Consider the following 18,619-nt stretch of genomic DNA (forward strand, 5'->3'; position numbering starts at 1 on the left):
TACGAGCAGCACCGGGCTATGCCTGCACACCGGGGACATCGTGCGCCTCACGGCATAACACGGTGCCTGCCCGGTCCACCTCTCTCCAGAGTAAGCACAGGGAGTTGGCGCAGGTCACCTGCCTCTGATTGAACCATACCAGGCCAAACGCAAAACACAACATAGAAAAACAAACATAGACAACCCACCCCAACTCACGCCCTGACCAACCTAAAACAAAGACATAACAAAATAACTAAGATCAGAACGTGACAAGTGTGCAAAGCTGTCATCAATGCAAAGGGTGGCTACTTTGAAGAATTGCAAATATAAAATATATTTTGTTTTGTTAAACACTTTTTTGGTTACTACATGACTCCATATGTGTTATTTAATTGTTTTGATGTCTTCGCTATTATTCTAAAATGTATAAAATAGTAAAAATAAAGAAAAACCCTTGAATGAGAAGGTGTGTCCAAACTTTTGACTGATAGTGTTCATTTTAATTGATTTTTTTAACCATAATGGGCTATTGTGTGTAGATTGAGGAGAACAATATAATCCATTTTAATAAAGGCTGTAATGCAACAACATTTGTAATGAACTGTATCTATTCTTGAAAAAGATCTGCCTTATTTAAATAGATTCTCTGTTTTCAGGTCCCTGATAAAAATGTAAGCATTTCATTTTAGAAATATGTTATATTTACAGCTTTCTATCCATCCCAAAACAACAAATACAATGACAACAATCATTGTATTTGGGTTTTTTTTCAATGCTGTTTTCATTGTTGTTGTATCCTAACAGCCTTTCCCTTGTCTTCCAGGAGCCTAGCCATGGAACACCTGCTCCTGTGCCTGGCCCTCCTCGCTGCGCCCGTCGCCACCATGCTGTGCCCCAAGCGCTGCACCTGCCAGAACCTCATGCCCTCCTATACTGTTCTCTGCGCCAAGACAGGCCTGCTCTTCGTGCCGCCAAACATTGACCGGCAGACTGCCGAGCTGCGCCTCATGGACAACTTCATAACCACCCTTCGTCACCGTGACTTTGCTAACATGAGCAGCCTCATCCACCTGACGCTGTCGCGCAATACCATTAGCCAGATCAAGCCGTACGCCTTCGCCGACCTTCAGGACCTGCACGCCCTGCACCTGGACGCCAACCGGCTCACCATGCTGGACGACACCCATTTCCAGGGCCTGGTCAACCTCAGGCACATGATCCTGGCCAACAACCAGCTGCACAGCATCTCAGAGGGGGCCTTCCAGGACTTCCTGGAGACCCTAGAAGACCTGGACCTGTCCTATAACAACCTGGTGAACATTCCCTGGGAGACCATTGGCCTGCTGGCCAGTGTCAACACCCTCAGTCTGGACCACAACCTCATAGAGATGGTCCCCGAGGGCATCTTCTCCAACCTGCACAAGCTGGCGCGTCTAGACATGACCTCCAACAAGCTGAAGAAAATCCCTCCAGATCCCCTGTTCCTGAGGATCCCAGTGTACGCTAAGCTGAAAGGTTCTCCACTCACATCCCTGGTGCTGAGCTTCGGTGGGAACCCGCTGCACTGTAACTGTGAGCTAGTTTGGCTGAGGAGGCTGACCAGGGAAGATGACCTGGAGACCTGCGCCTCCCCCCGAGAGCTCGCCGGCAAGTATTTCTGGACCATCCGCGAGGAGGAGTTTGTGTGCGAGCCACCCATGATCACGCGGCACACCTCCAAGATGTTTGTGATGGAGGGTCAGGAGGTGAGCTTGCGCTGTAAGTCAGTGGGCGACCCGGAACCTTCCACGCATTGGGTCAGCCCCGAGGGGAAGCTGATTGGGAACACGTCCCGCACCATCTGCTATGAGAACGGCTCGTTGGACATCCTCACCACCACTGTGAAGGACTCTGGGAAGTTCACATGCATCGCATCCAATGCCGCCGGCGAGGCCACGGCTCCCGTGGAGCTGGTGGTTAACCCCTCTCCACACTTTGACCCCAAGCTGGAGCCCGAGCCTGGCCCCTCTGACATCCCCACCTCCATCAAGTCCAACGCCAGCGGGGGCCACGCCCGCACCGACCATCAGAGGGTCAGTGTGTCAGAGCTGAGCTCGACCTCGGTCACCATCCGATGGCCCCCTCAGGACCACATTCCGGGGGTCCGTATGTACCAGATCCAGTACAACAGCTCCTCCGACGACATCCTCATATACAGGTGAGCTGGGAACCACATGCTTTTACAAAAAGATCATATAAGATGATCTCTATGGAGGGGTGGTTAATGTTATCCTTATAAAGCCAACTGGTATCTTTGTGTGGAAGTTGGTCTTCACGTGTGGCATTGCATACTGTGGGTCTCTTGTTGTTCTTCGAAAGTTCATGAGCCTTGAAATTGATCCCCATTAACAGCCTGGTTTAGAGGGGCACTGAATCACGTTGATAATGAATGTATTGCCCGATGACAACATGAGTGGACTTAACTCATCGCTAAAGAAGTCACAGAGCGAACTGCAGAAACACTAGAACATGATGCCCACAGGGAAAACGACAAAGAAGTTCTGAAGAAAATGTGTTGGAATGACTCAATGTGCAGACATCTATTGCCACACCAACCTATATAGCATTACTGTGCAGTAGCCATTAGCTATAATATGTCTGGCAGTGAAGGGCCTATAAGAAGAGAACTTGTTGCCATCAATCATTTCCATAGAACTGAGATGGAGATGCAGTTCAATATTGACCTTTCTGATATCAGATTCAGATGTTTTATTCGGTGGGTTGACTCCCAAGTATCAAAGGCCAAGCATTCAATGACACAATGGACTGGAGGTTGCAATGCCTCACTCTTACTGTAATGCCTCACTCGTACTGTAACGCCTCACTGTAATGCCTCACCCGTACTGTAAGTGTCATGGAAGGGTTTTGAAAAGTGTTGAGTTTGGCTTTTGTAATTCAGTATTGTTCCTATCAGAAATGACAATATACTGTCCAGACTTTTAAGTGATTGTGATTATTTGTAAGCCGTGGACAATAGAGTTATTAACTTCAGTGAGAGAAAATATTTAATATTTTCTATAGCACCCAAAGGAATCCCAGTGCAGAGTTAAACTGATGTAAACACATTACCCCAGTGAGGTGCAATCCGTTCCAGAAGGCAGTGTTTGATAACTGATTTTGAATGAGGCACAGTTGAGTGGAACTCTTCACCCCAACTTTAGGAATTAAAATAATCTGTTCTCATGGGACTGTTGCAGAGAGCATAAAACACCTGAAACATCCCGATTTACACAGAGAAGAAAGGGGGGTCACTCCCACAGTCACTACAGCCCTCTGTTTGTCTCTGCTAAGAATCAAGTGGAACATTAACAGAAAAAAAAGAATTCTCTCCTCAAAGTGAAAACCAGAGAAATCGGCGGCCATTAAATTCCCCCAGAGTCGGCTGCGAACCCCTTTCTTCTCCGAGGGCAATATTCTCCTCTTAAGATTTCTTTAAATTCGCTGTTCAGTGGCTCATTATTTTTTATAGGAGGTGCAGTAGAAAACATCCCCATGAGTGTTGCAGCACCAGCTAATGTTATTGAAGATATTTAGAAGTGAGAGTACTGTACAACATTAGAAGTCTTAAGCGGAGGGTATTTTTCCCTTCGCCACGGCAAAAATAGCCAGCGAGCTCAGATCCATTCACCTCTCTGTTGAAGCACTTCACGGCACTCACACAGTGGATTATTCCACAAGCCTATAATGGACGGACGGAGAGATTCGTTAAAAGACAGAAATTAATCTATTGATTCGATTTTTATATTACACCACGGCCCTCTTCAACATTGCACTGTGGCGCGATTCTCCGTTGAAGCAGCCCTGTTAGTACCTAATTAACTTCCGGCCTTTCCCTGAGGATGGATGAAGACAAAAAAAGACACGTGGGAGAAGCAATTTGCTGTTAATTATGCAAAAAAAGCACATGGAGGCCTTTGGTTTATGGCACTGCAAAGTAATCGGTATGCGTTTTTTTTAATCAATTAGGAACACATGAGTCCAGCTCTGTGTGGACTGACGGTTGTATTGCATTTGGGAGGTCAGAGATGGAGGGATTGAAGGGTAATGAAGGGACGCGGTGGCTGAGGACAGCTAATATCCTCTGAGACACATTAACATTGTGCTGAAAACAGGAGAGGATTGTGACGGTATCCGCTTTCCTCTCTTTCTTCTTTCATACATCAAGTCGACTGCACTCTCTATTTTCTCCTCCTTTCGTTCCCTCTCTCTGTCCATCTTTTGACTCCAGATATCCCTACCTAATTGCCTTTATGTTTGTATGGCCTCTTCGGAGACAGTCTTACATGAGAGGATGAGAACTATCCTATGTTAAAGCCATTATAGACAGCATGTGGTAGGGAGATTTCAGCACACACTCACATCCATGATCACACACGCGCACACAAGAGTAAACACACACACACACATACCTTCATGTCCCCCTAACCCCTCCTGGCCCCCTGCCTGTAGCATCCATATTCCCATCTCTAATGTGATAGACTGGTGACAGGAGTTATGGCAAGGTCAGGTCTGACTACATCAGTGATGGCTGCCGTTCCTCTCTCACCATCCCCACCACCTCCTCCCCATTGCATGTAGGGGACCCAGCCTTCTCCTCCATGTCCCTCAAAGTCCCACCAGAGGATATAGATGTCGACACATCTGAAGATACAGTGTATTGGGGCCTATTATTTTTTGAACAGGGCGACCTCCCTTTTTATACCTAGACTGCATGCTAGGCTGACGACTAACGAAATGGCCAGACCCGTCTGTGGGCGGCTAGTGACCTCCACACATCCAGAACATCCACTAATGATGAGCGTATATGCTCCGGGGTGTGCAGAACAACATCAAGACAATTCCCCCTAATTAGTGAGATTCCACCTTTCTTAGTAGTTTGATCTTCTCGTTCCCTTTCTTTCGTTCAAGGAAACGTTCACAGAATTGAAAACGTACATTTAGCATTTTGATCATTTAGCATACGCTCTTATCCAGAGCGACTTACAGTATAGAGAGTTGATACGTTTTTCTGTCCACGTCAAATCTAATGTTATTCTTCACATGCCTCGTAAAAACAGCAGGCGGAGACTAACAGTGAAATGCTTACTTACGGGCCCTTCCCAACAATGTAGAGAGAGATAAAATAGAAAGTAATAACACGTAACAATACAAGTAACATCTCATCATGAAACTTTTACTCCATAGTTAAACACCAGACCATAATATGACACTAACTTTATGGGTGGCAGATATTCTGCATGCTCCATAAATGTATTGCAATTTGTAAAGGAGAATACAGGGGATAAACAGGGTGGCAAGAGCGTAGTAACGGTAGTAAGTCAGTTTAATGGAAACAGCAGGTGTAACCTGTGGATAAAGCAGGGCAGAGGAGGGTACTCTGAGACAGTACGAATCCCGCCGTGTGAGCGTAGAGGTTGGCCCCGCTAGCGCCTGCGTTTAGAGGAGAAATGTTTAATGCACACGCTGTCACCCACGCTGTCACCCCTTGGGCATGTCGCGCATTGGAATTCCGCTCCATGTTTCGTCACCTCGGAGCCCCCGGGCCCCTATGTCCCTGTTGATAAATGGAGCAGTTTGGCACGCTAGCCACCGGGGTAGCAGCAGACACACACACACACACACAGACACACACACACGTGCAGGAACGTACTCAGACACACACATACACACACACTCACACACCTTAGCCAATGTGTGGTCTAGTGTTAGTAAGACAGAAAGTAAACCTGACAATGGAGAGTGCAGATTGAGAGGAGAGCATGAAAGTGTGTGGTCAGGGTAGTAAAGGTTAAACGTAATCTCCAGGTACTGAAAGTATAGGTTGTTGAGTTCACTGCCTTCATACAAGCTTTCAGTTTTCGGATTACTGCTAGAATGTTCACTCTGTCAATAACATTGTTCTCTCTCTCTCTCTCTCTCTCTCTCTCTCTCTCTCTCTCTCTCTCTCTGTCTCTGTCTCTGTCTCTGTCTCTGTCTCTCTCTGTCTCTGTCTCTCTCTCTGTCTCTCTCTCTCTCTCTCTCTCTCTCTCTCTCTCTCTCTCTCTCTCTCTCTCTCTCAGGATGATCCCTGCGTCTCATAAGTTCTTCCTACTCAGTGACTTGGCCACTCAACGGGATTATGACCTGTGTGTGCTGGCGGTGTACGACGATGGCGTCACGGCCCTAACCGGCACCCGCCTGGTGGGCTGCGTGGCTTTCACCACAGAGCGCGAGTACCGTCAGTGCCGCTCCCTCCACGACCAATTCCTGGGCGGAACCATGATCATCGTGATCGGCGGTATCATAGTGGCGTCCGTGCTTGTCTTCATCTTCATCCTCCTCATGAAATACAAGCTGCACAGCAACCATTACAAGCAGAAGGCGGCACATGTCAGCAACGTGTGCTCTCAGACCAACGGAGGCCACGCGGCGGGCGGGGGAGGCCCTCCCATCCCCCCTTCCTCCTCAGGCTCGGCTAATAAGCCCATGCCTCCTGGCCCAGTGGACAGGGTAGGGCACGAGGGACCCCATCAGGCCTCGGAAGGGGGCTTCGGAGGGCCCTTGAAAGGGACCACCGTAGTGGACTTGAACCCAGACTACGGGAAGTCAGTGAAGGACGAGGATGCTATATCACAATAACACAGGATCTGGGACTTCCCCACACCGCCCCCTTTTTATTTCCTGGTGCTGGGGTCCCTCTGCCTTACCAAGGATTATCTCGTGTCCAAGGTGGGTGATTCCTGTCAGACAAGTCTGGGCAAGTGCTCAGGGCTCATCTGTATTCATGAACAATTCTGCAGACTGCTTCTGTAAGAGCTTACAGATGTGTGTAGTTTACAGATTGTGTGTGTGTGTGTGTGTGTGTGTGTGTGTGTGTGTGTGTGTGTGTGTGTGTGTGTGTGTGTGTGTGTGTGTGTGTGTGTGTGTGTGTGTGTGTGTGTGTGTGTGTGTGTGTTTTGTGTGTACATGCTGTGTTCCTATAAGTCTAGGTGCATCTGCATGCAGTGTCTATTTCGAGGGGCTTGTCTTGACAAAGTGCAGTGCTTTTGCTGTATCGTATTTTCCTCTTTAAATGAAGCGTAGTAAATAGTACAGTGAACTAGTCCTATTGAGCTTCAGCGATGACTGCAGGCAGACTTTGCTCGTGCCCCACGCCAAGTCCCCAGGACTGATGGGAATAGGCAATCATCATAAAATCACACAGGACGGCACGCTGTGCTCACTCACTCCACGTCCCCCCTCTCTCTACTTCCTTCCTCTCTCCCTCGCTGCCCGATGGGATCCCCCCCCCACACACACACTCTCTGTTTCCATGAAAACCAATCATAGTTGACTTCGCTGGCCCTGCGATGTTTGTTGTAAGTTTAATATCCGCAGTATAGCACAATCTCCTCTACATCTGCACTCTCCAAATACAAATTAACTGAGCTGGGCCCGGGACAGCTCTGTGGCTTTTTAAACACTGTCATCGGTGTCTCTGCCGCCCACCAACAACATCACATCAACCCGCATATTAGCAAACTCAGTGTACTAACGAGGGTTTGAAGTCATCTTTGGGGCTTCCTAAGGCATTTGTGTTATTCTGATTCGTTCGCAGCTGGAAGTTACTTTTAAACAAGGGTCAGAACCTTGTTAGGTTAGAAAAGGCAAATGGCAGCCACATGCGTAATAGCGACCCCTATGGGTATGTCCGGTATGTCAGGTATGCCCTTGGTAATGTTAATTAACCTAAGCCAGCGGTTCCAAAACTAGGGGCCGTGACCCCTTGTGGGGTGGCATGATATGAAAATTGGGTTGCAGGAGAATTTCAAGAAGTCCTGAGAAAAAAATAATACAGTAGTATGTGTATAACCTTTTTTTTGTCATATATATATATATGTGTATGACAAAAAAAGGTTATACATACTATTATTTTTTCTCAGGATACATTATAATATCATCGTTGTATCTCAAAATCATTGTCATGTGGATCAACCTTAAAAATCTAAATGAAAATGATTCAAATGTAAAAGATTCAACCAGAGCGCGCCCTCAGATCGTGGGAAAAGGCCGCACTTGACCGTTGCACTTGAATCATTCCCACGGTGAACGGCTAGGCCCCGCTACGCAATGAAACCACACACGACTGCAGAGACCTTGATACTGCCGGCCGCAATTGATATGGTGACAACAATGTGTGGGACTCACATCAAGACCTTTGTCAGATAACACTGTTAAACAAAGAGGAAACTCTGACTGAACGACTCAAAAACTCCCCAGCTTATGCTCTCCAAATGGACGTTAGCTGTGAGGGCCGAGATGCTCAAGCATTGACTTTTGTTCACTATACAGGACATGGTGTTGTGTCTCGCGATTTCCGAGTATGAAACAGGATAGGGCATGTTCAGTGTGCTGCATGGCTATAATTGAAAAAAAAACATATTCCATATGGGATCGAATTATGGGTTTTTGTACAGATGGGGCTCTATCTGTCCCGGGGCGGAGGGCAAGCCTCTGCACTCTAGTTCTGAATGTGTCTCCCTCTGCCATATGGATGCATTGTATGATACACCGAGAGCAACTGGGGGCAAAGAAGCTGAGCACAGAACTCGGAGATATACTGCAACAGGTAACTTCGATTGGAAACTATATCAAACCACATCCACTGCGTGCACACCTGTTCGCAAAACTATGTGGAGACATGGGATCGGAGCATGACAATGTTCTATTTCACTCCGAGGCTTGGTGGTTATCGAGGGGGAGTGTTGGAAAGATTTTTCCCATTGAGAGAGGAACTGTTGTCATTCACAATGGATGTATAAAACATTTTAAAAAACAGACTTGGTTGACTTTCTGAGTAATGAAAAGAAAAATAACAGAAACGGCATCAGTAAGGTGTCCCACACGAGCGTTGACTGCTCACCTCCCAACGCTTGGAAGAGCACTTTAGGATGGACCGACTTCCCAATCCATTTAACTGTGATCCTGGCTCAGTTGACAGTCCAAAGCTGATCGAGCTGTCATGCTGCAGACAACGCATTCACAGTTCAATACAGAGGAGTTTTGGTTCCTGACTCAAAGGGAATAACCTACCGTCTCCCTCTGGGTATTAGTGTGGCATTCATAACAACTGGGAACTCGGAAGTGGGGAAAAATCATTTTGAACGCTTATCCAATTTGGGGGCTCGGGCTTTATTCTAGAGCTCTGGCTTTATTCTAGAGCTCTGGCTTTATTCTAGAGCTCTGACTTTCCGACCTAAAGATCACTGACATCATGATTTGACCTCTTATTTTTTCAGAGTTCCCATATGCTTTGAAAGTGCTCTGAAACCCATGGTAGGCTACCCTTCACCAGCTCATGTCTGTGTGAAGCTGGATTCAGTGCGCTCTTCTGCATTCAAACCAAATATCGATCCAGGTTGGATGACAGCAGAGATGAGGTGCGCAGGTCGACCCCGCCCCTTGACTTTAAGAAGCTCCAATGCGACATGCATCAAGCACACCTACCTCATTAGTGGTGGTGAGATCAGAGACATTATGTCAGACTAATTTGCCATTGACTGTCATATAGCCCCACATTAAAAGAATGTGATGGTGAGTTGAGAAGACAATCACAAATACTGTTTTTAAATTAACTGTCATAGCCCCAAATAAAAAAGTGAACATTGGCTGTTATTTACATACTGTTTTTCACATGGGTTGGGTCGTGAAAATGTTCAGATATCAAAATGGGGTCAGATCCGAAAAAAAATTGGGAACCCCTGACCTAAACTAAGAGATTATCAACCTTACGATCATTGACCTCATGTAATAGCTTGCCATTTGAGTCATCAACTGCTGCAGCAGTGAAGCAATCCATGCAGCTCTCATTTGTGATCAGTTGTTTTTGTTGTTGAGCAGTTTATGAGTCCTGGTTGCATTGCATATCCATTTAGTAGGAAGAGCTATTTTTGTCTCAGATGACCGAGTGATTAGACCTTGGTTACACAGGGTTTTACAACCCTGTCGATCATAGTCTTCTTCAAGAAGAGAGTTTAGTTGGCTCAATGAATGTCTGCGTGTTTATAGCTGTGGGCAGCAGCAGGCAGTGTTCTCTCTCTGTGACAGGCCTGGATGAGGCAGATGAGGTAGTATTCTTCCTCAGCCTCCGTGCTCAGCGTTTAGCTGTGAAATACCTGCAGTGTCTGTGCATCCATAATTCATCTAGGAGCATCAGACAGCCAGCGAGGAGATGACAGATCACTCCCAGGAGGCCCTGTGTTTCTCACAGCGACACAATGAGGCTGACAGAGTTACTGGCGACAGGAGGAAAGGAGGGGGCGGAGAGAGAGAGAGAGAGAGGGAGACTGGAGAGCAGAGACTGGAGAGCAGAGGGACTGGAGAGAGAGAGACTGGTGAGAGAGACTGGTGAGAGAGACTGGAGAGGAGAGAGACTTGAGAGCAGAGAGACTGGAGAGGGAGACTGGAGAGGGAGACTGGAGAGAGAGACTGGAGAGGGAGACTGGAGAGGGAGACTGGAGAGAGAGACGAGAGAGAGAGAGAGACTGGAGAGATAGAGAGAGACTGAGAGAGAGAGAGAGAGACTGGTTAGAGAGAGAGAGAGAGACTGAGAGATAGAGAGAGACTGGTTAGAGCGAGAGAGACTGAGAGAGAGAGAGAGACTAGAGAGAGAGAGAGAGAGAGAGAGAGACTGAGTTAGAGAGAGAGAGAGACTGGTTAGAGAGAGAGAGAGAGAGAGAGAGAGAGAGAGAGAGAGAGAGAGAGAGAGAGAGAGAGAGATAGAGAGAGAGAGACTGGAGATATAGAGAGAGAGCAGAGACTGGAGAGAGAGAGCCTGGAGAGAGGGAGAGAGACTGGAGAGCAGAGACAAGTTTAAGAGGAAACAGAGTCAATAAGAACAAAGACAACGGTAGAGAGATTGATAAGAGAAGATGTGGTGTACAGAGAGAGAAAGACATGGAGGGGTTGAAAGATATAGAGTGAGAGAAAGAGGTAGGGATGGAGAAGAGATTGAAAGGACTGCAGAAATATAGAGAGAGAGGGAGAGACTTGACTTTGTCTTTCATTTAAAACTCACCCGCCCCCTTAAAAAAAAAAATATATATATATATATATATATATATCCTGTACTGCATACATTTACCATACTCACCTTTCTATCTACCACATGATACAAACCAACATCACAATTCCCACTCCTACAACCGTATATCCAAAACATCATCCCCAGCTATACAGACTGCCCCCCCAACACACCATATCTCCTCAAACATCTCTACACATTTTATCATTTTATAGACCATCCCATTAAACAATAGTAAAGAGTGTGTTATCCCCCCACCTTTGACCCTGTTCCTCCTTGTTAGCCAAATAGCTAACTTTGCCTGAGCAAACAGAAAATTCAACAAAACACATTTGGCTTTCTCCTTACTCGAATACCTGTATCCCCTTATAAACATCCCAACAGTAAAAACCACCCCCAACCTCTCACACAGACATTCCAACAGAGACATTAAAGTCATTAACCTGGTGCACCCAGAAAACACATGAATCACAGTTTCTTTCATTTTACAGAAAATACACCCCTGCCCGATTCCCGGTTCAACCCGTGCCAACCAGCTGTTTGTGGCCAGGGCTACATGAAGAACCCTCGACTGGAGGTCCCCTGACCTCTTTGGTACTGGGGGTTTGTAGAGCCCCCTCCACCTAAAACCCAACATACTCTCCGCCCCACATACCCCCTGCCACTGATGTGCCTTCTCTCCTGTTAGGCTTCTAATGATCCTAACCTTAACGCAGAGGTTGTAGAGGGCTTTACCTCAAACTCCCCCAGGCTCGGAGTGTTCAAATCTAACAAGTCCTCCAGACCCCCTTGCCAGTCTCTGCCGTCACCTGCAGTGGCGGAAACATTGGTGGCCCCTCTCCCTTTGGCCGCTCAAATATCCCCCTTACCGGCTCAGACAGTGCCTCCTGGACCTCCACCAGGAATCTTTCCAGCAGCCTAAGAGACATTATTCCTGTTTGTTGTGCCAAGACTTCCGGGATTTTCCACCCCTCCTCTCTCAGCAGTCTCAGGTCACCCAGCCTTTGTAAACCCCCTGCCATCAGTTACCTCTGCAGGGTGGCCGACTGAACCGATCTCAAAGGGATGGCTTGGTTGTGGAAGATAGGCTCCTCCCATAGCCCAGGCTCCACACCCCCTTCTCATATGGGCCTTAGCAGCTGCCAGGCCCTCAGCATTGTGGAGAAAAATCTGAGAGACCTGCTGTACTCAGCCTCTCCAGCTTCATGAGGAACAGCTGCCGGTCCAACCCTAATCCACCAGCTCTCCTCAGCAGCGCGCATGCTGGCTCCCTCCAACCAACATCAGCATGGTACAGCAGTCTCTGCACCGCCTTTAGCCTGAAAGCAGCCATCCTGCTCTCCAGTTCCACCAGGCCCTGTTCTCCTTCGTGAGCGGTCATGTACAACACTGCTGCCTTCACTGGTGACCCGACCAGAAGAAGTCCACCAGCTTGCGTTGCAGGTCTGCGAGCAGACCCAGATAACAGAGCTTTGCTCTTGCCCCAGTTTACCTTAGCTGATGAAGCTCCCTCGTACACCTTCAGACTGGTCTCTAGTGCCTGCATATCCTGATCATCCCTGACCATCACAGAAACATCATCTGCATATGCTGACACTGCTATGCCTGTCGCCACATCCATTCCTGTCCAGCACACTCCCTGCAGTCTCCTGCATAGCAGTCCTAAAAAAGGCTCAATGGCTAGTGTGTATAACAGCCCAGATAGAGGGCATCCTTGTCTAATGCCTTGCATCACCCAGACTGGCCTACTGAGCCCCCCTCCCACCTTGACCATACATGACGATCCAGCATCAAACATCTTCACACAGGTCAAAAAACTCTTCCCAAACCCAAACACAGACATCACATTAAACAGATACTCATGGTCCACTCTCTCAAAAGCCTTCTCTTGATCTAAAGAGACCAGTCCAAAGTTCACATTAGAACCTCTCGACAAGTCCGACATAATTAAGAACAAGTTGTCCGTGATTGAGCGTCCCGGTGCACAATATGTTTGGTCCTTATGTACTATCGAGTCCAAATGGGACTTCAGTCTGTTAGAGAGGACTTTGGCAAATATCTTGTAGTCCGCATAGAGTAATTCCACAGGCCTCCAGTTCTTAAGTTCACACAAGTCCCCTTTTTTGGGCAGTAGAGTCAGAGCCGCACGACGGCAGCTCATCGGCAACTCTCCTACCCCGACGCATTCACGCAACACGCAAAAGAAGTCCTGTCCAATTATTCCCATCAACCCCCGGTGCACGACTGGCGGACATCTGGGTTACGGCCTCTGCCAGTTCATGGGACAACAGAGGAATGTCCCTTTCATCCCTCTGTGCCAGAGAGAGCTTAGGGAGTCCTGCGAACAAGACTTGAGCACACATAGGATCACACACTTCTGCCCTATACAATTCAGTATGAAACTCCACAGTTCGCTCCCGCATCTCACCTGCCCATCAGACAGCCATAGACAATGCATACCCTTGGCTACACCACTCTGTCAATTCAAACCAAAGAAGAAGGAGCTGGGAGCACCCCAAAGTGCTCCCTTTGCTTTAACCTGGAAAAAACTGCCCAGGTCGCTACATAATTCAGCTAAATTAGCCTGGACGCCTACATTGCCTTGCCCCACCATCTCTACCTCCCCCAATACTCTCCTAGCCTCTGAGGATGAGAGCTGTGTAATGTTGACAGAAAAGCCGAATTTGGACTTTCCCCACATCCCACCATTGACTCAGAGACTCATACTCCTCTCTTCGCTGACCCCACCTTTCCCAAAAGGTATGGAAACCTGAGCAAAAAGTGGCATCTTGTAAGAGCTTTACATTGAACTTCCAATAAGATGCCTGCCGGGGCCCTGGTGAGATAGACAGCCGAGCCATGGTTATGTGATGATCCGAAAACACCACCGGGAGAATGGTAGCGCCCAGCAGCCTATTGCTCCGATTCCTAGACATGTAAAACCGATCAAGTCTGGCTGCACTCACCCTAGCACCAAAAACCTTTTACCCATGTATACTGTCTTGTGTTTGGATGTTAAGTTCTCCAAACATCCACTAGGTCGAACTGATTAACGATGTCCCTTAACACTCCCACTGACACTGAATGAGGCTCTTCCTCATTTCTGTCTTTCCTCAAATCCATTGTACAGTTCCAGTCCCCGCCGACCACCAGCGTCTCCTCAGGCGCTACCTGTGAGAGTTCCTGTCTAAGGCTCCCAAATAGAACCCCTCTTTCTCTCCCTGTGTTAGGCGCATACACATTTATAAAGACAAAACCCATGTTGTTAATTTCTGCTTTAACAACAAGCAGCCTACCTTTACACACCTCCTTTGAAGAGCAACGTTTTACAGACAGCCCTGGTGCAAAAAGGACTGCCACCCCTGCACTAAGATTTGTCCCATGGCTCAATGCACTTGCCCCTTTCCACCAGAGCCCCCAATCGACTTCATTCAACACATCACTATGCGTCTCCTGCAGAAACAACGCCTGTATTTTTTTTTGTTTTACATATTCACCCAACACACTCCTCTTTCCCGCATCTCTGGCGCCATTTATATTGAGTGAGCCTACCCGAAGAGTCTCCATAAGAAGTGGAAGAAAATCCAGCAGAGAAAAAGACCAATAGCAAAGCGCAAAAATCCCCAGTGTCAGAAAGAAAATATACGTCTAAACAGTGTCTAAAGGTAAACCTTTACGCACTGTTGTGACCCACTTCCTCAACCTAAACTGTTTCCTGGGTGAGAGGACACCATGCCCCTCATTTAAAAAAAAAAGCCTCAAGATTAACTTTTTTCCCCTTAGTCTCATTCAGGAACCTTGTCAATTCTCTCAACGTGTACTTAGACCCCTCTGCTTGACTGGCTGTCAGCTCCGGGCCCATTGAAGAGGAGTCTGAAAAAAAGAACTCGTCATTATCTTCCTCAGACTCACTTTCCTCCTCATCTCTATCTCCCACCCTGACCACCTGGCCTTCCTCTCTGGTCAGGGCATCACCCACAGCAACAGGCAAAATTTCCATGGTGCCTTTGTCCACACCCTTTTTCCTTTTCCGCTTGACACCCTCCCCCCTAGTCTCTTACACTTCCCCACTATACTCTCCTCATCCACTAGAATAACCTGACTAGACCCAGCATCATCTACACCACCCTCCATAGCATGATTAGGCCCAGAATCATCTACACCACCCTCCATAGCATGACTAGGCCCAGAATCATCTACACCACCCTCCATAGCATGACTAGGCCCAGCATCATCTACACCACCCTCCATAGCATGACCAGGCCCAGAATCATCTACACCACCCTCCATAGCATAACTAGGCCTAGCCTCAGCTACCACACCATCTCCAGCCTGACTAGACCCAGCCTCCGCTTCCCCACCACCTCTAGCCTGACTAGACCCAGCCTCTGCTTCCCCACCATCTCTAGCCTGACTAGACCCAGCCTCCACTACCCTACCATCTCTAGCCTGATTAGACAAGAGGCAAATTTGCAACTACCACTCTTGTCGAAGGGGTAGAGAGAGGTGAAATTGACACCAACACACCCCTTACAAATATTCCGCTAGCAATTAGCCTACCAACCAAATTAGCCCTTTTCATGAACACAACCACAGCTTGGTTCATTCTAGAAGCAGAGTGTATAAATTCAGCTCCTACCTGTTCACCGACCGCGAGCAGAACCTCCTCCACCTTAACTCCATTCTCAGGAACACACCTGAATCCATGCCGTATCGATAGTGTCTCCTCCGCGCTAGGCTGAGAAGCCATCGCGCACACCACACCTTCCAAACCCCAGGAAAGTTACTCTATCCTAACTTTGAAAAAACTGTGGATACCACTAAAACAAATATTGCATTAACCCTCCACCATAGAAAATAGCATGTAAAGAAAATAGAGACACCAAACACTCAAACTCCCCAAAAAATCCCAGCATGCACTGCAAGAGAGAGAGAGAGAGAGACAGTAAATCTGACAGTAAATCTCAGTAAGACAAAAATAATGGTGTTCCAAAAAAGGTTCACAAATACAAATTGCATCTAGACACCGTTGCCCTAGAGCACACAAAACACTATACATACCTTGGCCTAAACATCAGCGCCACAGGTAACTTCCACAAAGCTGTGAATGGTCTGAGAGACAAGGCAAGAAGGGCCTTCTATGCCGTCAAAAGGAACATCAAATTTGAAATACCAATTAGGATCTGGCTACAAATACTTGAATCAGTTATAGAACCCTTTGCCCTTTATGGTTGTGAGATCTGGGGTCCGCTCACCAACCAGAATTATACAAAATGATCCTCTGTGTACAACGTAAAACACCAAATAATGCATGCAGTGGAGAATTAGGCCAATACCTGCTAATTATCAGAATCCAGAAAAGAGCCATTCAATTCCACAACCACCTAAAATGAAGTGATTCCCAAACCTTCCATAACAAAGCCATCACCTACAGAGAGATTAACCTGCAGTGGAGTCCCATAAGATAAGCAAGCTGGTCGTGGGGCTCTGTTCACAAACACTAACAGACCCCACACTGGAAAGACTTAACCAAAAAACTGCGCTAACTATAATGAGTACATAGTGGCAGAATACCTGACCACTGTGACTGACCCAAAATTAAGGAAAGCTTCTTCATGGTCTTGGTCTGCTTTCATCACCTCATTTTCAACAAGACCTATGTGTAAGACACTGTCAAATACTTGTAGGTGTGTGTGGCCTGGGGTGGTCTAGTGGTTACTGCTGTTGCCTTCTGATCACACAGATATGCCAGGTCTGGCGTGGTTTTGAATCTGGCCTATGCCCTTCTAGAGCACCATCTTATTATCCTGTGTCTCTGTATAATAAAAACAGGAACTAGTAGGCTCAATCACGTAGCCAGATGTGATATTCATATCTACAGAATTGAACTCCCCCGGGGTCAGGTAAGACATACGGGAACTTTCCAGGAATTCTTAGCTCAGGTGATGAGGTTCGTGCACTGATTCCTGTGTCCTGTCTCTTCCAGATTCGCACATCACCCATGCTCGTCTTCTTCTGAGGTGGAGGGAGGGAGAATGGAAAGGTGAGTTTAGGGGCAGAGAGCTATACATTTCAATTCTATATGCAAGTTCTACATAGAGATGGTGAAGGTATGACGTTACGCATGTCTGATTCAAAGGGCAAATGAGAAGGGAAGAAGGGACACGTACAACACAAATAGTGTTTTCGTTCTATTGCATTAGATTGTCTGGTAGACTGCTGGTTTTGGCAATTCCTTGGTGATGTTCACTTTAATTCTCTCCTCCAGGTAAAGTCCCCCTGGTTCAAGGAAGTTGGAAAAACAAACTCACAAAAGAAGACATATGAAGCCAAGAACAGCATTAGGAGTAGAGATGGGTGGATGCCATGGAATCGCTGTGTTCTGTCACTTATGCAATTCTACCTGGAACTGGGATGTAATCCAGCCCTGTGGAGTGGAGGGAAATGTATTCCAAAACCTGGGGCTTCTTTCACTGTGTGCGGAATGAGTTGACAACCCAGACGCCTCAAATTCCTTTCGGAATACTTTTTTGGGATTCTCATTGGAATTGCCTATTACAGAGGAACACCCTTGGATGGTTTTGATGAAATGTTGTGGGTTTCGTAATAAAGCTCCACTCTCCCTTAACGATCGGTCACATGCCAAAGGAATACAATAAGAGATGGCGATACAGTGTTTTGCTCCCCCCCCGAGGGCCTTGGAAGTGTTAGCACACATCGATGTCACGTCGATGCACCAATATCAAACGGTTGTGATCTCTAGGGCACTTTATAATCTTTCTAATCCTCTCTCTCTCTTTCTCCCACTCTCTCTCCCTCCGTCTATATAGACAACTGAATAGTATACTCAACAATTATGAGATCAAATGCATCCATTTTGGATGACGGTGGGAAAAATATAATTATTTGGCCAAAAACATGGGCTCTCAAGATGAGGACAAAAGAAAAACCTGGTTTGGTTTGATTACATGAACCTACAGCACAAGCAATACCTTGTGGTTTGATGGTGAAATGGTGAGTTAAGTTTCATTCTGACACAAACTTTACAGAGAAGAAACTGACCCTATTGTGTACCACTTGCCAATTGAAAAGATGGAACACGGATCAAATACTCTTTTTCCCCTTACTGTTGACTGTGTATGTATTTGTATGTGAGATACACCTTCAATCGTCTCTGATTTGATAACCATATTTCCTTTGAATTATGAAGCAACAATAAGAAAAAAACGTGAGATGGAATTTTATGCTTTCATAGGTAAAATATGTGGATTTATAAAGAAATAAAATTATTTTTCTTGAAGATGTGCCGCAACATTACTCACACAATTTCTGATATGAATCCTATTCATAGATTAATAATTGCATTAAGTGTCAAACTTGTTTTGAAAATGCATTGAGAAGCAGTGTTTTCGTCAGCTTTGTTGGTCAGTTTTCAACCAAACTGACCTCATGACAATGTAATGACAGTTACAGAAGTATGGTTTTGCCACTAAGGGTCGCCAGAGGCTTTCATGGTGACTTAACCACCTCAGCTCAGTTCAACTCAGACATAGATTA

At 46.7% G+C, this 18,619-nt stretch overlaps 1 protein-coding gene across 1 annotated transcript in view; it reads left to right on the forward strand.

Moving 5' to 3' along the window:
• Positions 1 to 18,350, forward strand: part of LOC118396819 (leucine-rich repeat and fibronectin type III domain-containing protein 1-like protein) — a 147,913-nt gene extending 129,563 nt beyond the window's left edge. The window contains exons 3-6 of the mRNA XM_052467328.1: positions 806 to 2,179; positions 6,081 to 6,729; positions 17,049 to 17,105; positions 17,331 to 18,350. Of these exons, the coding sequence (XP_052323288.1) occupies positions 806 to 2,179; positions 6,081 to 6,639 (1,933 nt within the window). The 3' untranslated portion in view covers positions 6,640 to 6,729; positions 17,049 to 17,105; positions 17,331 to 18,350. The remainder of the gene's footprint in view (positions 1 to 805; positions 2,180 to 6,080; positions 6,730 to 17,048; positions 17,106 to 17,330) is intronic.
• Positions 18,351 to 18,619: the final 269 nt, after the last annotated feature.

Source organism: Oncorhynchus keta, chromosome 18 (genome assembly GCF_023373465.1).
Source record: "Oncorhynchus keta strain PuntledgeMale-10-30-2019 chromosome 18, Oket_V2, whole genome shotgun sequence".
Taxonomy (NCBI): domain Eukaryota; kingdom Metazoa; phylum Chordata; class Actinopteri; order Salmoniformes; family Salmonidae; genus Oncorhynchus; species Oncorhynchus keta.